The following is a 21490-nucleotide window of genomic DNA, read 5'->3' on the forward strand; positions in this document are numbered from 1 at the left end:
TGGCCAACACATTTCTAACAACTGGAACAATAGTCCTTGCCTGTAAAAAACCTTCCTCTGACTTCCCCAGCCAGCAGCCACGTGAGAAAAAAAATCAATCTTTACACTCACTGTATTCAAAAGTAAGAGTGTGGATGGAGGTGGACTGTGGTTTGCTCTTTGCAACCTGCCTCCATCTGCTGACACTGGAAAAAACCAATAACCTGCTTTTCTTGAGTGGTACTGGCAAGAGCTGAAGTTGTCAGAGCACCTGACACCCAGCTGCCATGAAAATTAGCAGCTTCCAAGAACCCACATTCCTGGACAACTCTGAATATCCCAGCACAGGATCTTACCTTGTAGCTTCACTGAGCTGCCACCAACATGTCACTACAGGAGAGAGTCTGGAGCCCCAAATATCACGAATGCATTTGAAATCTCAAGTTGTGTAATCTTTTCTGACCAAGAACCAAAATGATTCAGCAGCTTTAAAGGAAACAGCTCTTAATTTTTCATGAGAAGCTGTTAAGCCACTATATATGACTACCCACAGTTTAACAGCTAATGAGATGCAACCTCCAGAATAAAGGCTTAAAAATAAATATCAGAAGCAAATCATAACAAAATGGGAGTAGATGCTGCTCACAATTCCTTTCTCCTCTTTGGTGCTGCAAAGATACTACATCATCCAACACAGCCTTATAAAACTGACATCCAGATGGGCTTAAAAAATAAAATACTGCTGTCTGCAAGTTGCCAGTTACAGGACTCTGTCAGATCAAATGACATATCCTCTAATAACAGTGGTTTCAGACAGTGCCAAACCAGTTGTCAGTTCTGAGGAGCCCAAAGGTCCTGCAACTGCCGAAGAGCGAAGGCAGGTCACAAGCCAGCAATAGAGTTCATTACTAGAGTCTTCTTCCTCTTGAAAATGTGTCTGAGTGAAAATGAAATAGCCAGAAGAGAGAGCCAGGACTAACCAAGAAGGGAGACTGAGGCTGTATTTCAACAAGTACGTTTGCACAGAATAATTAAATGAAGAATTAAAGTACACCTTTCCTATAACACTCCCTTCCACATTAATTCCTCTTCTTATTCCTACATACACTGTGTATATTCACAGGCAAAAGGACGGACTCAGAGACACACGTGCTGAACATCCCAGATGGTTTAAAAGCTTTGCCATCAATTCCCTGCTTTGCATGCACCATCCTAATAGCCATCAGAGGAGGAGCCTTGATTTTCTTGGACATGCAAATGGAGGTGGGAAAAGAGGTCTCCATTTCAGAGGATCAGTGTACTGTGCTTTCCAAATATGCAATTTTCAACCCACAGAAACTCATGGCAGCATGCCGACAAAGTAGGTTCCCAAAACAGTAAGGTCCCTTAGGAAGTAGAGACAGGTACAGAGTGGGTTTCTCTCTTGGCAGATGCCCAAGTTTGGTACCTTGCGGTCCCTGAACCCAGAACGTTTCTTCTTCTTCCCCTCCTGCGGCGTCTCCTCATCTCCAGAGGCCACTGTCCTCCTGCCCTCGCTGCTGCTGCTCTCCTCCTCCTCCTCGTGCTTCACCTTCTCCCTGGGCTCTGCCCTCGGGCCGTGTCTGACAGAGTCTTCTGCGTAGGCCCTGTACCAGGGAAAAGAAAACACCCGTTTAGGACGTGACTGAGGGGTGCTAAGGCTGCCACAAAATGGTCCTGTCAGGCTTCACCTGAGTGCAGCACTGGCTGCTGCAAAGCAAAAGCAGTGAGCAGTCCCCTTGGAATTCAGTGTGCCTTCCCCTGTTGTAATCAAATTTCCATCCCACACCAAAACTCAGCTAATGGTCACAGTAAGTTTTCCCAGTTCAAATCACTCCGTGAATTACGACACCTTCTCCCAAAAACTAGACATGCAACAAGCACTGGGAGAAGGGCGTATCATACCTCCTCTAGCACTAAATTCCACCTCTGCTTCCCCAAAAAGATATATTAAGTGACAGAAACGTGTTTTACCATCAGCAATGCAGGATTCAGGACGAACAACCTTTTTGTTTCAGCTCAGCTGATTTATTCTGTATCTCCAGCAGCTGACAGGCTGTTTTATCCCTTTCCTCCACCAGTGACTCTTCTAAACACCAGTGCCGCAAGATTTGTGACAACAAAACTGGAGTTGTTTGTCCTCAAGGTGGAAATAAAACTGTGGCAGAGCACAGGACCCCTTTTCCCTTGCTGTTCAAATACAAAGATCTTCAGGCAACTCTGTCCATAGACCAAGACTCAACACTTCACTCAGAGTCAGGAGCAACTCACAGAACGGCAACTGGCAATGGGATGATTAAATAAAAAGCAAGATAAATCCCTAAGCCAAACAATGCTCTGGCTTTCCCATGCTTTACATGTAAAGCAGTTTAGAATCAGACAGAGCTCAGACCACATTAACATCAGTGAAATTATAATCTCTGAGGATCCGTTAACATGTCACAAGCAACAAAGCCAACGGTTTGACAAAATTGTTTCTTTCTAAAGGATTCAAACAGCTCAGGCAAGCATCCCAGTCTGCCCATAATTTAAGCAAATCTGCCTTTACTTTGCATTCCTGGTGATTTATTTTGGACTAATCACTGGGTATGGAGCTTACACACAGGTGCTGCTACTTGGCCACTTTGGTTTTGCCTGGAACTATGAACGTGGTCATTTAGAACTGTGTGAGTTTGTTTTAAAAGGGCTGCCTTGGGAGAAAAACGAAAACAAACCAAGATTTTTGAAGTCTCCCAAGCTCTAAACAAATGGCTACACATACTTCATCCTACCAGTTTCCTGGAAAACACAGATGTGGTATGTAATGTTAACAGAAGAGAGTCTGTGTGTGTCTCCCCAGGAATCACAGAATCAGAGAATGGTTTGGGTTGGAAGGGGCCATAAAGATCCTCTCTTTCCAACCCCCTCTGCCATGGGCAGGGCACCTTCCACAGCTTGCAGCAATCTCAGCACAGCAGCTTCCAAGAAGAAGAAATGAGGGTAGGTGCTCCATCAATTAATTTAAATGCTACCATAATAGAAGACAACTCTCTCCTTATTAGCATCCAATAATTCACTGGCAGTCGTGGTACAAGACAGATGGGAATGGGCTAAAGAACTGCTAACGTCCACAGTACTGGTTGGAAGAAGTCACCTTGTTATTTCTGGAATGGTTTGGGTTGGAAGGGATCAGCTCAGATAAGGGTTCAGAGGTATCTAGTCCACAGTGGGACAGAGCACAGCTCCATTACAGGGGTCTGATGTAATAAAATACACAAGTGCTCAGTGAAGAGCAGTATTAATCCTGCCTTTTCTCGTAAAAATGGAGTTTTACACACTTCCTGTTCTGCAAAGGCCCCGAGTCTCAATTTGCCAATATATATTTGTGAGTCTTACAGCACAGCACCATCTTTATGACATCCCCTGAACCAAACTTTCAGAGACAGGAACCAAACCTGGGTCCTCCACAAGTATCTCAAGAGAGGGAAATACTTTCCCTGGAACAGTCCGGCAGCTGATCTCTCCTGGAGCATGGAGTCCATGCTGGCACCTGTCCTGAAGCCTTTCCTGAAAGTTTAATCAGCACTGGCACACCCTTCAGGAGCTGTGGGTTTGGCTGGAAAATGCCAGCTGAGGCTACACCAGCAGCACTGACATGGAAAGCCCTTGTGCAGGCAGGACACCCATTTTAAGTAGCTCTGAGGGAATCTCTTGGGAAAAGGGGCCAGAAAAGCAAAAGGAAATCAATTGCTTATCTCCACAACCAAGCTATTCCATAGGAAACATGCTGGAGAATAGCTGTATCAGGAAAGATTTGCTCCTGTAACGCTTGACTGACAGCCAGCAGAGCAGGGAAGGGATAGATGAAATTGAAAAATCAAACATTTTCAGCACATCCCACGCATTCTTTCAATCCATCAGGCTGTCAAGTCAGTTGCTCCAGCAATACAGACAGAGGCTGTGTGAATACAGTTGGCTTTTTCCTCCCTCTGGTTTATCCAGGTAATTAACTCTGCTCCACAGTCAGATCACCATCCCAGCAGCCAGGAAAATGAGCTCTGAGGAGAAAGGCAGTTTGTAAGCTACTTCTCAAGCAAGGTTTTAACAGCTATTCCTCACCTCCAGGCCCCTGGCCAAACTACTCACTGAATTAACCCAAGGAGCAGCTCTCTACATGCACCTTCTCTGTGTATTTTACCACCCTCTGCTGAAATCCTTGGCTTCCAACAACTGCAGCTTCCATCCTCAGCCCACATAAAAAGTCTTTCAGTGCAGATGTCAGAGTACAGCTAGAGAAAAAAAAAGCCCATAGCTCCAGAAATATCCACCCTGCTGGACTTCCCTCAGCAAGAGAAGACTCTCTCCTCCTGTTTGGTGAGGCTGACTTTCCAATGGAATTCCTGGTGCTGCAGCTTCTGCACAAAAGGGAAATGAAAACACAAAGCCTCCCTTCACTGTGTGCCAAGAGCAGCCACCAGCCTTTCTCCACGGAGTGTGCCTGCCATGGATCCTGAACCCTACTGCCATGCTTCAACTATTCTGATCTCTTCAGGCTTTTTTCTCTCCAGTGAACTGAATTTGAATCAAAGACTATTTCCCACCACTAAGCAATATCTCCTTTGAATCCTTGGAGAAAGCTAACAATCAAGTGTAAGATTAGATTCCTCATCCTCCCCAAAAACACTGAGCTACCAGAGGCCTGTAATGATAAATTCCCTCTTGGGGAATCATTCTTTAAGAGAGCCAAACACATGCAACCATAGGATATCCCAGGAAGGATGCTGGGACTCACATGGGGCATGGGCACAACACTCCAAGCTGCAGGTCTTCCAATGAATCACAACCCCTCACTTAAAAGTATTTTTCTTCTTTGAATGACAGAAGCAGAACAGCGTGAAAAAATCCCAAAGCTTTGTGCCAGAGATAACAGTGCTCAGTTATTCTAATCCTGAAGGCAGTAGCAAAATAGTCAGCTATCAGTTGCTGTTCAGTCTCAGAAGGAAATGTAAGAGATCTAACAACGAGTTGGGCACTCAGGAGTCAGCAAAGATGCTGCCACCACACCAGTGGCAGGAGGGAGGAATCCTGCCTGACACACGTGTTCCTCCATCGACTAAGAGTTGCCATTCTCCCTGCATGTAAACATCTGGAGTCATCCCAGGGACGTTTAAAAAGCCATTTAAGACTTCAGGGCTTTCATGCTGTAATGCAGAAGCAAGTTTGGACATGACATTCATAAAAACAGGCAATCTCCAGGGATCAGGAGAACTTTCAGAAAGGAGCTCTGTCTCATCCTCAGCTCAACCATATTCAGAAACTAAATTAGTTACCTGAAACTTTAATAACAAATTCACCAGAGAGGATGAAGAGCCACAACCCAATTTTTCAGGTGTTACCACACTCACAGGGCTCTTTACTACTTTGCTTCCCTCCTCACCTCTCACATACTGAACACTGACATAAATTGCCACAATGAATTTGTGGCAAGAACTTCACAAAGGTAGTCACCCTAATGACACATGCTGCGGTGTCCTGACATTACCCAAACATCCTTGTGAGCCATAAATCTGATATTTCTTAATCCAGGTGATGCTGCTTTCATTTCCAAACAGAGCTCACCACAGTGGGCTATAGGGGCTGTGCCCCCAGGATCTGATCCTTTCCTTCCCCAATGTCCATGGAAATAAAGCCCAACAAAACAGCATTCAGCCAAAAGCCACCAGAGAGAACACAGTGTTCTTTCAAGATGCCACTCCCCAACCAACGTGTCTTGAAGTCTTAGGAAAAAACCCTCAGCATAGCAATCCCAAGGACAGTGTCTTGTCACCTCTCACAAAGAATTAAAAAAAACATAGAATCACAAAATGGTTTGGGTTGGAAGGGACCTTAAAGATCAGCTCGTTCCATCCCCCAACATGTAAACACATGAGAGCTCTAAAAATAAACTCACATAGATTATACCTACATTTTTTCATCTTTTCACCCATACATTAGGTTAAGTTGTACCTGACACATCTATAGCTATAAAACAGGTTTCTCCCCTCTTGACTATGATTTATGTGGTTTCCTTTGTTTTACTACAAGAGAGATTTTAAAGTCTCTGTTTCAGCTGGCATAAGATATTTCCAGCAGTTCTCCCATTAAAAATGTATTCTAAGCAAATTACTCTAAAGCCCCCAGGACACCGGAGAAAAAAAAAGAATCAATGCATTCTTAAACAGAGTTATGGAATTCCAAAACAGTTTGATTTAGAAGGAACCTTAAAGCTCCTCCAGTTCCACCCCTGCCATAAGGAGGAACACCTCCCACTATCCCAGGCTGCTCCAAGCCCTGTCCAACCTGGCCTTGGGCACTCCCAAGGATCCAGGGGCAGCCACAGCTGCTCTGGGCACCCTGTGCCAAACCCTCACCATCCTCACAGAGAACAATTCCTTCCCAATATCTAAAATAATCCTGTCCTCTGGCAGTGGAAAGCCATTCCCTGTGTCTTGTCCCTCCATTCCTTTTCCCAAGTCCCTCTCCAGCTCTCCTGGACCCCCTTTAGGCACTAGAAAGAGCTCCAAACTCCCTGCCCCAATCCCTCTTTTGTGCAGGTGAGCACCCCCAGCTCTCCCAGCCTGGCTCCAGAGCAGAGGGGCTCCAGCCCTGGGAGCAGCTCCGTGGCCTCCTCTGGACTGGCTCCAACAAGGTTCATGTCTTTCTCATGTTAAGGATCCCAGAGGTGGAGGCAGCAATTTCCAGAGCAGCACAGGTATCTTGCCCTTATTCTTACCACTAATTTATTCACATAAGGGTAAGAAATGGATCATTAACTAAGTATTTTCAGTCTGTCAGGAAGAGCACTGGTAAGACTCTGCTTACAGAGGTCCCTCTGTGCCCCAAAGGTACCTTTGCTCCCTTATTTCCTCAGTGCTTGATTGATTAACAAGCTCCAGCACCAAAATGCCAATCTGAGTGCTTTCATATGCCCACACATTCAGCCAGGAAGGGTTGTGACATGCAGAAGAGATCTGCAGCCATTTCCCAACATTCCAAATGGGCATCAGGAACTAGAGAGTACAAGTTCTACACCAGGATCAGTCACAGAATATTTTTTACAAACGTTAAGCTAGCCACTAACTGTGAGGTTTAGTACTTCTCATATATTAGTGCCTCATTTAGAGTAGCCAATGACTGCGCCAAGATTAATTTCAATTAATTCAATTCATTATGCCAGTGCCCAGATACTTAATTGCTTCTCTTGCCAGCTGGAAATCCTCAGAGTTTAAGTTATTGCTGAGAAAGGGTAAACTTCATTAGTTTTCTAAGCTCAGCTATTTGCACTGCTCAAGTATTCCTCACCACAGGAAAACAGAGCAGCGTGAGCTACTCCTGCTGTATAATAATTATGGGGAGATACATTCCCCAAAAGCAGGCAGCAGGACTCCCCAGAGGGCAGGGAAGGCAACAACACCTACCTGCAACGGCCCAAACAAAGATCCCACCAACCCCCCTCCCATCTTAGGAAGACACAATTCAGTCTATCTTGCATCATACAACCATAGGGTTTTTCTATTTGTATCTTTTCATTCCTTGATTTCTTCTCTACCTTTGTGTGAGCTTCGTTGCCCAGCACTGGCTTCTGCTGCTGCTCACAGCACATCCTACAGAATACAGAAACACACTGGTTTCAAACTGCACCTGACAGTCTCCACTTGAGAATTCCTGTCTTTCTTCACACCATCATCATCTTCTATTTATCTAGCCCAAGAAACTTCCAACTGCTTCTTGATCTGGTCTGTTACCTCTTCAATGCCTTAACTAGAAATATTTACATAATTATCTCATAGAACTAATTGCTACTCCTGCACTAACTCAGGACACACCTACCTGAGTAACTGAGGATGTCATTACAAACATTCTGTACTCAACCCACTCTCACACTTAAACTCTACTGATCATCTAATTTCCATTTTCAGAAAGACAAAGGAAATTAACACTTCATCCCTTATTTCTTTAAACAAGGCTAAAACGCCCACTTGAAAGTCCATTTGAAACTTCCACAGATGTCAGTATGAAGAATTTTCTACATCAAACATATCAGTTTTGTTCCTTGTTTTATTCAGCAGCTTTATGCCAAGTAATTAAATTAATATCGTAAGCTTGGGTGCACTTTTATTATACAGTTGCTGACATTGAAGATTTATTTCATGGCTCAGATAGGAAAGGAATACTTAAAAGTCTGTACAATTCTATTTAGTGCTTTATAAATTTATAAAAGATGAAGGAGACAGAACAAGGAAAGGCAAAACAAGTAATAACAGCAAGTCAGCTTCTCCAGATTGATGAGAGCTGTGTGTCTCTGATTTCTGTCAGTGCTCTCAGCTGAGGAAGGTGCCCAAGGGCCTCCAAGGAACAGCAAAGTACTCCAGGAGCCAAAAATCCCTCCTGGAATCCATCTGTGACCCAGCACTCCACACAGCACCAGCATCTGAAAATGTAGCTGGTTTTAAAAGCAGAGGAACCTGCTGCAGAAGATGTTAACTCCCTGTCTCTGGGACAGTTTTACATAGCACACAATGTCCTGCTGCCTTTCTGATCATGTTGAGGATAAGGTTTGAAGTGGAAAAACCCCACTGGCCTCTCTGCTGGCAAAGGGGCGTTATCCTGGCCATTCCCTCGGAGGCACTGCCTGCATCAGTGCAGATCATTAGCAGAGTGCAGCACAAACGACACTGCTGGATCACAGTGTTCTTCCTCCACTCAGCAACTCCTGCTAGCAGAGCCAGGCTTGACAGCTCGAAGGAACAGCAAGAACAATTCCCATCCCCTTTCTCCCACTGCATTAAAACTAGAGCCTTCTAGCCACAGGTGAGCAAAAAGCCAGCAACAAAGCACCTGAGCATTAGAATGAAAAGAACACAGGCTTTCAGCAAGTACTTTATTTTTAGACTCTAATTGCAGTCATGTGCTTGAGTGACACTGCTGGTGCCATCCTGCTCCCACACGATGGAGGAGAAGGGAGTCCCTGTTTTAGTTCAGACATGGCACAGGCCCAGGGTTCAGTGAGAGTCACCTCAGGAGAGCCCTTACATCCCCTTTCTCTCCAGTTCCAGGAACGAGCTGTGAGCCTCAGAACCCAAGAGGTGTCCCTTAAAATCCACATAAACCCTGTGTGCTGCTACCTTCCCACCAAAAGACAGACTGTCCCCTTCTGCTCCTCTGCTGCATTTTATACATGAAGCAGCCAGCAGACCACACAAAAAACAGAGGAGCAAACCCTGCCCAAATGTGCCGTTTCAATCAGAAGCTGTGAAAACGAAGGTTTCTCTCTTCACACCACCACAAACCGCCGTGCAGGGAGGAAAGCAGGCAGGAAACCACATCAAAGAGCCCGTGTGAGACAACGCCTCAGCCCCGAGCTCTGTGGCACCCCTGAGCACTCCCAGCAGCAGAGCAGCTCCTCAGGGAACACCCACAGCCATCCCTCCATGCAGCAGGGAAACAGGAGCGCCGCAGGTACTTACCGGGGACAGGAAAGAAATGAGATTGCGTGTATTACCTCTGCCAAAGGAATCTGGCGGTCGCTGTGGCCGCAGTGGTCCCGAGGAAAGCCGCCACCACCAGCTTACGCCGGGAGCCGGGGCCCGGGGCCGTCCCGTGGTAGCGCCGCGACACCGCCGCCAGCCCCGCGGCCACGGGCAGGAACCGCAGGCGGAGCATCCTGCCGGAGAGAACGCTGCTTTAGGGAAACAAGAGAAAGTTCCCAAGTGCTGCCTGTCCTAAACCAGGGAAAGTGGCACAGAATAACTCCTGGGTGTTTATTACCTGTTCTGAGAGAGGCACATCATCTGCCTAATAAACAGATTAAATAGCTGTGAGTGTTAGCTGTTGGCACGTACCTGGCTGTCACACCCAGCTGCTTATCAGTGTTATTCCAATTCCTCAGCCTTTCCCCAAAACCCTCATCAAGAGGGAATCTCACCTTCCTACAGAGGCTGTGGACTCCACATCGCTGAAACGTTCAAGGCCAGGCTGGATAAGCCTTGGAGCCACCTGGTTTAGTGAAGGTGTCCCTGCCCTGCAGGGATGATCTTTAAGGTTCCTACCAACCCAAATTGTTCCATGATTCCATGAAATATTTACAGCCCATCTCTCGATTCCCAAGATGTGAAAGATGGCAGGTAGACCTGATAAGGCAGGTAAGAGGCATTTGGCCAGAAGCAAAGTCACAGCTGGATTTAGCTGGATTTTAAAAGGCAAATCTAGCCAAATAACAAACAAACCTATCAAACAAAACCCAACCCAGGCATTTAAATTTTCCCAAGAAAACCCTACTGTTCTTAAATCCCTTTTTTTAGCTAGCCTGGAGCAAAAACATTTATATTCAACTGTAAGTACAGGGCAAATTTCAAAGTGTCAAAACTTATAAAATACAATCCATACCCCATTACATGCACAAGGGAGCAGAGACAAATGGGAAAGCAGAGCTACAAATCTAAACATAATTACAACAGAGAAAAAGGAACCACAGAAACACCACCTCATCACACACCAGCTGCAGGAGGCAAAGCCATTTTGGTGGCTCACAGGATTCAAGGTGAAGGGTAAATGCTGCCTTTGAGAAAAAAAATTGCTGCGTGTTCTTGTGAAATAAAGGTTTTATTTCTGAGGCAAATGCAATTTTTTCAATCACAAGGTCAGCCTTACAATTGGGAACAGAATGGTAAAGGAATTCCCTAAAAAACACAGAGCAGAGGAGCAGCAGCCTAATTTTTCCTTTTATTCCCCATTCTTGCCCTTCTACTCACATATTCCCAGGCAGTGAATAACCACAGAATACAAAAATAAAGCCACACCTATAGTTTTCTATTTGCTTCTGCAACACAGGATGCCACCACACTGTTCTGCTAAACCATTAACTTGAAGAACCAAGGATCCTGGGAGCTGTGTGTGCAAACACCTCTCTCGTGTGGTGTGTGAGGCCATTCCTGCTGCAGAGAGCTGCATGTGTCAGTGCCACTTGCTGCAGGTCAGGATTCCACAAGTGATGCAGAACAGAGGAGGAGGGAGGGAAGACACATCAAATATTCAGCAGATCATTTGGAGGGTTGGAGCTCAGTATCTTTTAAGGCAAGAGGTGGTGGAGAAGCCTCTGAAGACTTCACGGCACAATCAAGTAAAGAAAAATCATTAACAAATCCCTTATCAGTGGGTTTTTTCCTATCAGATTAAGACTTTTGGCCAGTCTTGGGACAAGGGAGGTGAGATGGAGCACGAGAGATGGTGGAGGTGGCAAAGCCACAGGTCACATCCACCCCCAACTCTGGTTTATGGGCAAACACCACGAATTTCAGTGCTCACAGTGAATCCATGCAAATAGCATCCATTTGAGATTCATCTGCTATTAAAATTGGCATTATGGCTTTGTTTATTCCTTTTCAAATAAACAGGTTTAAAATTCAAGTGTTAATGGAATGCAGCCAGCTAATGGCACTGATTCTTCAGGTCTCTCCAGCTCTGAACAACGATGAGATGCTTATGAAAAACAACTCTGATTTCAAATTTAAAATTATTTCCACTCTACGCAAAGCTGATGTTCCCATTTTGCCTCCAGGGATGAATTTCTGTTCCATATGCAGAGGAAAATCTGCATGTGTTACTTTCCCCAAGAAGCTATCCTTGCCCTTTCTAGGGTTCCCCATCCTAATTACAGCTTTATATTCCTAACATGTACTGGATAAGGGCAGTATTGCCAGTATCATTTAATCAACCAAAATGAAAATTAAGCCCCACAGCGTTTACTTGAGAGCTGGAAGAGATTTCTTACAACATTTCTGATTGTTGGCTTTAGTACTGCATAAATGTTTACTCTGCCCGAGCCTCAAGAAACAGTAAATTATCTGCTTTGTCCAAGCAGTCTCCATCCTTGATTCTGCTGGGATGTTTACCCTGAGTGTTCACTTGGTAGCAGAAAGCTTCTCACAACAGCCCCCAAATAAAGAGCATTCTTTATTTCTCAGAGCAATTTCAAAAATCCCTTTGGAAGCTGAATTTTCCATCTGCAATTTCTACAATCTTTCACAATTTTCTTTTTTTAAATCAAATGTGTCATGATATTTGTATATTTTGTTTAAAACTCCAGGCACGGAAGTCAAGATCACTTGAGAAAGCAGATGCTCACTTTTAGAAAGATTAAAAATAAGCATCTTGCCCTGTGCAGCAACAAAAAGCTCAACATCACAGTTTGCAGCAGGGCAAGGAATAAAACTGAGATCAAGTATAAAACTCCCATTAACTGATGTGATTACAGCTTACAAGAAGAAACAATCCCAATTCCTGAATGATTTACTATAAAAAAAGATTATTTTTATAGGATACAACAAAGCAGCCCAGAGGGAAAAAAAAAACAACAAAACACAAACACTCAAATTTATGTTTGCTTATTTTCATTTTGGAGTTATCATGATGTTCTAGCACTACAGCTACAAGGAATCTATAGATTGTATTTATGTTTCCAAGAGATAAGCCAACCTTACCTTACATTCTTGCTCAGAACAGCTCTACAGTTACTTTCAGAGGTTGAATTAATATCCTTGAACAAATGAAATAGTTGGGGCATTTTTCCAGAACAGAATGACCCATCTACTTTTATTTATGCCACAATCCATAGATTTTTTTTTTTAAGCAGAAGAGTCAAAGGAGAGACTCAAACCCACAAGGAAAACATCACTCCCAAACCCAGGACAAAACAGGCTCCATTCAATCTCAGACCATCCAGGTCACATGAAAAGAAGAAATGCAACATTATTTCAACAGCTACATCCGTTCTGTTGATGTGGGTATTTGGTTTCCCCAAACAATGAGCCTCTGTCTGCTCATCTGTTCTCCAAGGACATGGAAACAAGCTGTCCACCTCTGCCCCTGGCTCTTTCCAAAGCCCTAGATTTTTTTCAGTGCAGATAAGAATTGGAAGATCCCAACTCTTGCATCCTTTTTCAGATACCAAAAGGAGAGAACAAAAAGACTCCTGTTTTTGCAGCCCTCTGATTAGCTCATGATTCCAAAACTGAAAGCACTGAGCAGCTCAGCCTGGGGAAAAGGGACTTCCCACACTTGGGGACCCCCCAGGACTGAACTTTCTGCAGACCTTTTGAGGATCCAGAGCAGATAAAACACTTGAAGCAGCATTTTGATGTCAAAAACGGCCTTGGCAGCACAAGCATGTGAGAGGGAGAACGGTAATTCAATAAGCCAGTGGGTGTTTAATTTTTCATCAGAGAAGGGGTCACAGGCACTTATTTGAATGATTTTACTAGGACATGGTAAGCCCATGAATTACTGCAGAATGTCAATTGCAAATTTAAATTCCTGCTGTGCAGGAAGATCTTCTGAAAAAAAACCCTGTATTTAGGAAGCACTATTTAGGCATAAAAACTGCTGCAGACACTGGCTGAGACGGAGTCACTAAGAACTCAAGAGATTTCTAGAGATGTGTGTTGATTAAAAAGCCAAGTTTGACGTTGCCAGAGCACATCAAGGCAACCTGACCAACAGATGCTGTAGGAAAATTCCTCCCCTGTTCCCATCTCAGCCCTGACTGTCAATTATCCCTCAGCCCTGCTCACTGGAGCCAGCAGCAGAAGAGGGAGGGTAACAGCTCCCAGCTCTTCTGTCTCTATCTTCTCAGGAGGATTGGGAAGAGGGGAAGGAAAAATTAAAATGGGGGGAAAAGCACAACAAATCCAATGGAAAGGAAAAGTCAATATGCAAAGGAAAGGGTGAAGCCATTAGGAGAGAAATTTTACCATTAACACCGAGATTCATAAACCGGGGGAAAGAAAACCTCATAGCTTCAACCTGCCTCCACCAAAATCAATTATGACTTCTTCCCAGAGAAGCTGTGGCTGTCCCTGGATCCCTGGCAGTGTCCAAGGCCAGGCTGGAGGGGGTTTGGAGCACCCTGGGATGGGGGAAGGTGTCCCTGCCCACGGCAGGAGGTGGCACTGGGTGGGCTTTAAGGTCCTTTCCAACACAAACATAATGTTCCATGAAATTTGTATAAGAATAACTCCAAAAAGGGTGCCAGGAGTGCATTCCAGCTAATGAAACATCTGCATCCACTCCTTCCCCCATTTCCAAGACAGACCCAACAGCTCCTATTCTTTTCCCCTCCAAATTTTCAGCTTACCAAGTGCAATTTTGAGATAAAGGATTTCACACTTTACTGAAGTTATTAGCCTACCAAGACACATAAATCAGTTTTGGGAAATTGAAATCTAGCAGCAAAAGTAATTTCTCCTCAGGTAGGAGATTGGGGCAATATTTGATCACATTAATTTTGCTGGAGAGGAACCACATTTGTTTCGGAGCACGATTCAAGCTGATGTAGAATCTCCCAAGTATCAATCAATGCAGAAACCTAAGCCATAGCCTGGCAATTTCTTTTTAACTGCAGTGAGGTTTCACCTCTTCCTAAAATCCTCAGCCATGGAAATGACCAATCCCCAACTCCAGCTTTGTAAGGACACCCAGCCATGGCTCAGCCTCCCCTCAGTGACATCAGTGTCACATCAATGACATCCCTCCCCTCATGAGCTGCTTCATTCTGCCAAATAATTGTACTGATTTTCAGGGCTAAGAGAGAAGATGATGCACTGCAAACACACAAGCTTTTGGATTGAGATTTAATAAAGCCTTTTTAGAAATTGCAACTGGATTATTTATAAGGATGTAGGACGGTAGCTGGCTGGGGCTTCTCTTGAAAGGGAGACAGGAGTGTTTACATCCTGGGGAAAGACTTTGGTGCCACTAAACTGGCAGAAGAAATTTGGCAAACTCAACAGCAACAGCAACCCCAAATTGAACCTGTGAGCTGAGCCGCCAGAGGATGTGAGAGAGGATGGATGCAGCCACCACGAAGCACAACTTGGAGACACAAACGAAAAATGAGTGTACCCAAACAGAGTAAACTGGTCCCATCTGTTGCAACAGCACTGAAAATAGCACCTCCAGCAAGGATACAACATTTCCTTGCTACTTCAGACTGTCAGACTCCAGCAATGCACTGTAGGTTTCTAAGAGGCAGCTATAAACTTCCACAGAAACAAATGCCAAATGCTGCTTTTTCCTGGTCAAAGCGTTCCCTTCCCTTCCTGCACTCAAAATGCAGCACATTACTTGAGCTTTTCTACCTAAAAAACATTTCAGTAAACCCCAGCCACGAAAAACTCCCTAGAAACACCTCCACAGATGTCAGAGGTAACTTAGAAGAGCTGTAAAAACAAAAACCAACCAAAAAGCTTCTCACCCCTTATTAAAGATAACAACCCTGCTTCACGAGTTACTTCTACCCCAATCAGCAGGGTGAAATTTTCTTTTTCCAGTTGCTGTTCTCAAATAATTAGGCTGCCTTTGCAAACCAGCCCCATGAGCAGGTGCACCAGAGCACAGGTATTTCCACACTGATTTGAAGAGCAAAGGATCATCAGAGAACTGTTGGCAGAGGGGTAGAAAACATAACACGCCTGCCTTTTCCTATAAAAAGTTACAGCCAGCAGGAATGCATCTGCTTAATGGCCTGACTCATTTAACCTGCCTTGCACAAGCTGTGTCCATAGGGTGAGATTTCCCTGAGAATTCCTAACTTTTCCACAGAGTGGAGAGACTCTCCTTGAAGCTCCAGCCAAGTCACCCGCCTGCATGTAGCTCAAAACAAACAAAAAGTATTTCAGAGTACTCAAATTTAAGAAATGTTTATGGCTCATTTGGCTCCAAGAAAATGAGTATGAACTCCTATCTGGAAGAGAGAAATTTAGAACAGAGCAAGAGCCTCTCAAGGCTGACAAGGTGACAGTTTGGCAGGTTCGAGTTATCTGCAGATACAATTCCAGCTCCAGAAGGAGACAAAGTTCTTTTGAAGGGAGACAGACAGTGGATTGTCTCAGAATTTGATATGGAGAAGTCTGAACTCCTGTGTGACAAGGACGAAAGAGATTTGTGAACCCCCTAAGAACCCGAATATCACAATGTGGTAATTTCTCCTTGGCTGAAGTTGCCTTTTTAACAGAAACATCACTTACAGCCAGTCCTCATCAAGAAAACACTTCTTCCTGGCCAAAGATTCATGCTTTGGTGGCTTTCTTTTCTATACAAAGAAATTTTAAATTAAAAACTTAATGAAACAAACAAAAAAATCACAGCACCTGTTTCCTTTACCAGAGGGAGATTGTTTGGGAAGTCAGGAGAGGAGTGCAGCATTGCTTTCCCCCAAAAAAGGAAAAGCAGGTCTGAATCACTGCAGTTGCTTTTCCAGCAACACATTGTTGGATTAGCTTGAACTTCAGGGAGGAGAAAACAACATGGATGAGCCAGGCTAGTGCCTTGTGCTTTCAGAACACAGCTTGAGGAGCTTGGTTCCAGCAGGAAAAAGCCACCTTGGCTCCATCCACGGTGGGCAGGCAGGCAGCTCACCTTAGGTACCTGTCTGTATCACAAGTGAGACTTTTGTGACAAAAATCCCACTGCTCTTGTAGCTCCCGAGGCACAAATGCCAGAGCTGCAAGCTTGCACCAAACAAATGAAAACACAAATTCAAGTGGTGGTACAGAACACAACTGGTGCATACAGACACAGGGCTGGCTGGTCTGTGTGAGCACAGCAGCTCTGTCTGCATCACAGACACGCTACAAATTGTGGGGCCACACAGATTCCCAGGGCTCATGTTTCAAGCACAGGTCAGCTGCAACCTTGCTTGTCTGAAACCATGATCTTTTTTCTTGTTGTCTACATGAGGATCACAGATTTCACTTCACAGAGCTAAAGTAAGAGAAATAACTAAGAATTTTAGCTTGAGAGACCTTGGAGACCCAGAAAAAAATCCCCAACCCAAACCTTGTGCCAGTCTTGGCACAAAATTCCCGGTTACAGCCATCAGTGCTTTGGTTCTTCCAACCTTGTCCTGCCCCACATGAAGGAGCTCTTCACATGGTGGGACTACAATTAAAAGGTGCTCTCAAGAGGGGTTAAAACCAGAATACATGGAAGCAAACCATAGCAGGTTTCTCTGGGGAAAACCAAGTCACTGTACTCACAGACAGGGCAGTAGACAAACATAACCCAGAATTTACTACCCAAGGACTTTTCAGGTAAGTCCACAGAAGCCACAGTAAAACTATTCATGATCTAACAGTCTTATTTTTCCTCTTTTAAAGTATCTTAAATCTAAACCTTAGAGGTGAGGCTGCCACAGGCTTTGGATGGTGTGTGCTTAGGGAGACAAAGTGCCTCAGGCTCTACTCACTTTCTGCTATGAGTCTGTGTATTTTTTACTGGAAGTGTCAAATGTATCACCCTAAAGATAAATATTCATCCTCAGCCTTTCAGTACTGACAAAAGAGCTGGAGAATGATTTTGGACAAGGACATAGAGCAAAAGGACAAGGGAGAATGGGTTCCCACTGCCAGAGGGCAGGGCTGGATGGGATATTGGGAAGGAATTGTTCCCTGGGAGGGTGGGCAGGCCCTGGCACAGGGTGCCCAGAGCAGCTGTGGCTGCCCCTGGATCCCTGGCAGTGCCCAAGGCCAGGTTGGACTTTGGGGCTTGGAGCAGCCTGGGACAGTGGAAGGTGTCCCTGCCATGGCAGGGGTGGCACTGGATGACTGTCAATGGCCTTTCCATGGTTCTGTGTCTAAGAGGGAACCACATCATTTGCACCACACTTTTCTTAGAACAATTCAGTTTAAAAAAAGAAAAGCAATATTCATCTCAAAGGTGTACAACACCCTAAGACCCTGGGTAACTGTTTCCTGCCAAATTATCCCAAACAACATCATCCCACCTGAAGTCACACCTATACCAAGACACTTTTTCACTGACGCCCCCTCAACGTCTCAGTAGGAAAACACAGCACCTGGAATTAATATAATTAAGGTTATTTTTACTGTTGTACCCAAGCTTCTCAGCCCCACTGCACTGAGCTGTGTTAAAATATTGGGCCCTAATATGTCAACTGGGAACTTGGGAAGAAAAAAATCAAATATTTCAATATCCCAGCTCTCTTCAGGAAGTGTTACTGCAGCAACTGGAACAGCATGAAACAACGTGGTTTTATAATAAACTTACTATGATTGCTACAGAACTTATTTTGCTCAAGAAAATAGAAATGGTTATTTTCACATTCCACATCTGAACATGCTGATGGCTCCCTCAACTATCACCTGAAAAATATAACATTTCTGAGATGCTGCTTCAAAGCCCTGCCCAGACTTCAAATGATTTGCAAGTCTTGCAGCCTGAGGACAACGGGATCATCTCTCCCCAAGCTCTGCCACGAGCTTACCCAGGAACCCAGGAGGTGCAACAGGAACCTGGTTGTATTTTTGTTGGGGTTTTATTTATACCTCCCTATATTCAAATGCATTTTTAGTGAGCACTTGAGGGTTTTTTGGTGTTGGGATTTTTTTACATTTTATGAAAGTGGCACAGCTGAAGTTGTCAGAAAGCTACAGGCAGACAAACTTCTTCCAGGGCTCGCTGTGCCCAAGCACTTGCACAAGGAAAGTCAGCACAACTTTGAACAATGCAAAAAAAGGCAACTCATTCTCCTCCAGCTTTAAGAAAAGCCCTGAGAGAATGCTCCAGGACAAGAATAATTGCACACAGGGTATATTAAGGGTAACAATCAGCCAAATGATTAGTTCAGCAATTAAAGCACCTGAGAGCAGTGAGCTGCACAGCAACACCATCCTCACCTGTAGTGTATTTGCTCCCAGTTTGCAGGTCAAAAGGTCACAGAGAACACAGGGAAGTATTTCTCAGCTGGGCTGTGTTCTAAAAACGACAAAGAAACATAATAAAGATCAAAACCTCGTGCTGCATCCAATTTCCCTCCTGGCAGTCATGCCCTGCAGTGCTCACATGTATCGACCTCAGGAAATGCATCTCAGACTGAGCCAAAAAAAGCCAGGAGGAGGAAAATAGTCAACAGCTGAATAAAGGAATTAAAGATAAGCCAGGCCTTTAAGTCAAGCCTGAGCTGGCAATGAGGATTCTAAAGGAGAAACCTCCAAAAATCCTGCCTGGCTGGACCTGCCCACCCCACTAGACCACACAAAACACAGTCAGATTTACCATCTTTCCCAAGCAGCTCATTAAACCACAGGCAAGCACCGAACACATAAATCACGTTGTGATAAACATCAGGCATTTCTGTGCTCGGAGCAGTTTATTAACTCAAATTCACTCAAATTCACCCTAAAGGTTTTCCGACACAAACTGCACATCAAACGCAGCTGGGGCCATTCAGCGGAATTACAGCTTTAAAGAACCTCTATCAAGAGAAAGTAGTTTGCCATGAGCTCTAACACACGGCGATAACTCACACAGCCCGGGCAGCGCCGCCGGCGATCCCGCAGCCAGCAAGAAAAGGAACCCAGGCCGAACTCCTCGCACGGAGTGAGAGTGCCCACAACACTCCCTGCAGGGCGCACGACAGCGGCGGGATCCCTCCTTGCGATGGAGCCCTACACCCCAGGTTTACTTCCTAGGGGTGAAGGCAGTGTTACTGCGGGACTAGGCGATGGAAAAGCCAGAAGAACATGGCATCCCCAGCCCCGTGTGTGCCGGAAAACCTGGTTTTCCCGGGCAGCGGCTCTGTCTCAGCCCTGGGGCCTGGGACACCTTAGCCCCAAGTCCCGGGACCCAGGACTCCTCCGTCCCGGGGCCTTAGAGTCCCTCATTCCCGGGGCCTGCCACTCCCCCTAGCCCCGCTTCCATTCCCGGGGCGCGGGAACCCCTCCTCAACCCGCAGGGCTCCCCTCAGACCCTGTGGCCTAAGCAGACCCCATGTTCCGGGGCCTTAAACTTCCCCCAGCGCCGTGCCTCGGGACCCCCCCACCGAGTTCTGGGTCCTGGGCTCCACTCAGCCCGGGCCTCCATCAACCCCAAAGCCCAGAACACCGCAGCCCCGGGGCCATGGACCCCCCCAGCCCTGAGCCGTCCCCTCTTCACCACCCCCGGCCCCTTCAGGACCGCTCTCACCTCAACCCCGCCGCCGCTCCCGCCGCTCCGCCCGCCGCGCGCGCGCTTCCGGGGGCGGGGCCTGCGTGTATGGGCGTGGTCTGTGTGAGCACGGGTGTGGTCTATCAGCAGTGGGCGTGGTCTATGGGGACTGGGCGTGGTCTGTCGGCAATGGGCGTGGTCTATGGGGAGTGGGCGTGGCCTCGGCGGCTGCGGAGCGCCGTGAGGGGCGCGGGGGTTGCTGCGGGTTTGAGGGGGTCCGTGCGTGTAGAGGGCTTTAGAAACCTCTTTGTGTAGGTCACGAGAGGCTTTTGTACAGCGTGGGGTGAGTGTTCCTATGGGTCCTGTGTGTAGGGGTTGAGGGGATTTGGTGTAGGGTCTGAAAGAGTGTGTGGGGCCTCGGGGGCTTACATACAACGGAAGGCTCGTAATAGGCTCCCAGGAGGCCATATATATATTTATATATATGGGTTCTGTGAGGTCTCTCTATAAGGTCTGAGGGGCCCACCTATCTATAGATAGATTGATAGATAGTCTGAAAGGTTTGTATATAGGGTCTGAGAGGCCCAGATAGAGAGACGCTTTGAAAGGCCTGTGTATAGGTTCTGAGGGGCCCATATATATATATATAAATATAAATATCTATACATATATATAGGCTCTGAGAGGTCTGTTTATAGTATCTCAGGGCCCAGATAGATAGAGCCTCTGAAAGGCCTGAAGATAGGATCTGAGGAGCCTATACACACACACACACATATATATATATAGAAAGGTCTGTATATAGAGTCTCAGGGGCCTATCTACCTATGGTGTATACATATATAATATATATAGACACACACATATATATATATATGTGTATATGTATATATATATATGTGTTCTGAAAGGCCTCTATATAGGGTCTCAGTGGCCCATTTCTATAGGTCCTGAATGGTCTGTCTAGGGTCTGAGGGGTTTATGTACAAGTCTACAAGTCCTGAAAGTCTAGTATGCACTGTACAAGGAGTGTCTCTATAGGTCCTGGATAGCAGGGCTGAAGGACTTGTCTATAGGGCCTGAAAGAGTGGTATATGGGGTCTTAGGGGCTTTTATATATCTGTATAATCATAGAAACATAGAATGTTAAGGGGTTGGAAGGGATCTTAAAGATCATCGTGTTCTGCTGTGGACAGGGACACCTTCCCCTGTCCCAGGCTGCTCCAACTTTGTCCAACCCAGCCTTGGACACTTGCAGAGATCCAGGGGCAGCTTCCAGGGCCTCCCCTCCCTCAGAGGGAGGAATTCTTCCTTCTCCTGAGTCGTAGGTAGGAGTGACAGCAGCTGCGGCCGGGCCCAGGAATGGGATGGCAGTGGGAAGGGAAAGTGAGAAAGGCACGTCTGGGTCATGTGCACCTCGGCATCTAGATCAGAGGGAGGATTCACTGCTCAGGAGGCTAATTTTAGGTATCTTAATTTTAGTTGCTTCCAGATGCCTCTTAGGCTGGCTCTCCTCAGGCTTTAACGTACCCCC

At 45.7% G+C, this 21490-nt stretch overlaps 1 protein-coding gene across 5 annotated transcripts in view; it reads right to left on the reverse strand.

Moving 5' to 3' along the window:
• Positions 1-20077, reverse strand: part of MICU1 (mitochondrial calcium uptake 1) — an 83646-nt gene extending 63569 nt beyond the window's left edge. For 4 of the 5 annotated variants that reach the window (XM_063406273.1, XM_063406272.1, XM_063406271.1 and 1 more), the window contains exons 1-5: positions 19996-20077; positions 19338-19498; positions 18708-18786; positions 9518-9679; positions 1427-1604 (exon numbers count right to left, since the gene is read on the reverse strand). In XM_063406273.1, the coding sequence (XP_063262343.1) occupies positions 1427-1604; positions 9518-9678 (339 nt within the window). In that variant the 5' untranslated portion in view covers position 9679; positions 18708-18786; positions 19338-19498; positions 19996-20077. The remainder of the gene's footprint in view (positions 1-1426; positions 1605-9517; positions 9680-18707; positions 18787-19337; positions 19499-19995) is intronic. The other variant, XM_063406270.1, reaches the window with a different exon arrangement.
• Positions 20078-21490: the final 1413 nt, after the last annotated feature.

Source organism: Prinia subflava, chromosome 9 (assembly GCF_021018805.1).
Source record: "Prinia subflava isolate CZ2003 ecotype Zambia chromosome 9, Cam_Psub_1.2, whole genome shotgun sequence".
In the NCBI taxonomy this organism is placed as follows: Eukaryota; Metazoa; Chordata; class Aves; order Passeriformes; family Cisticolidae; genus Prinia; species Prinia subflava.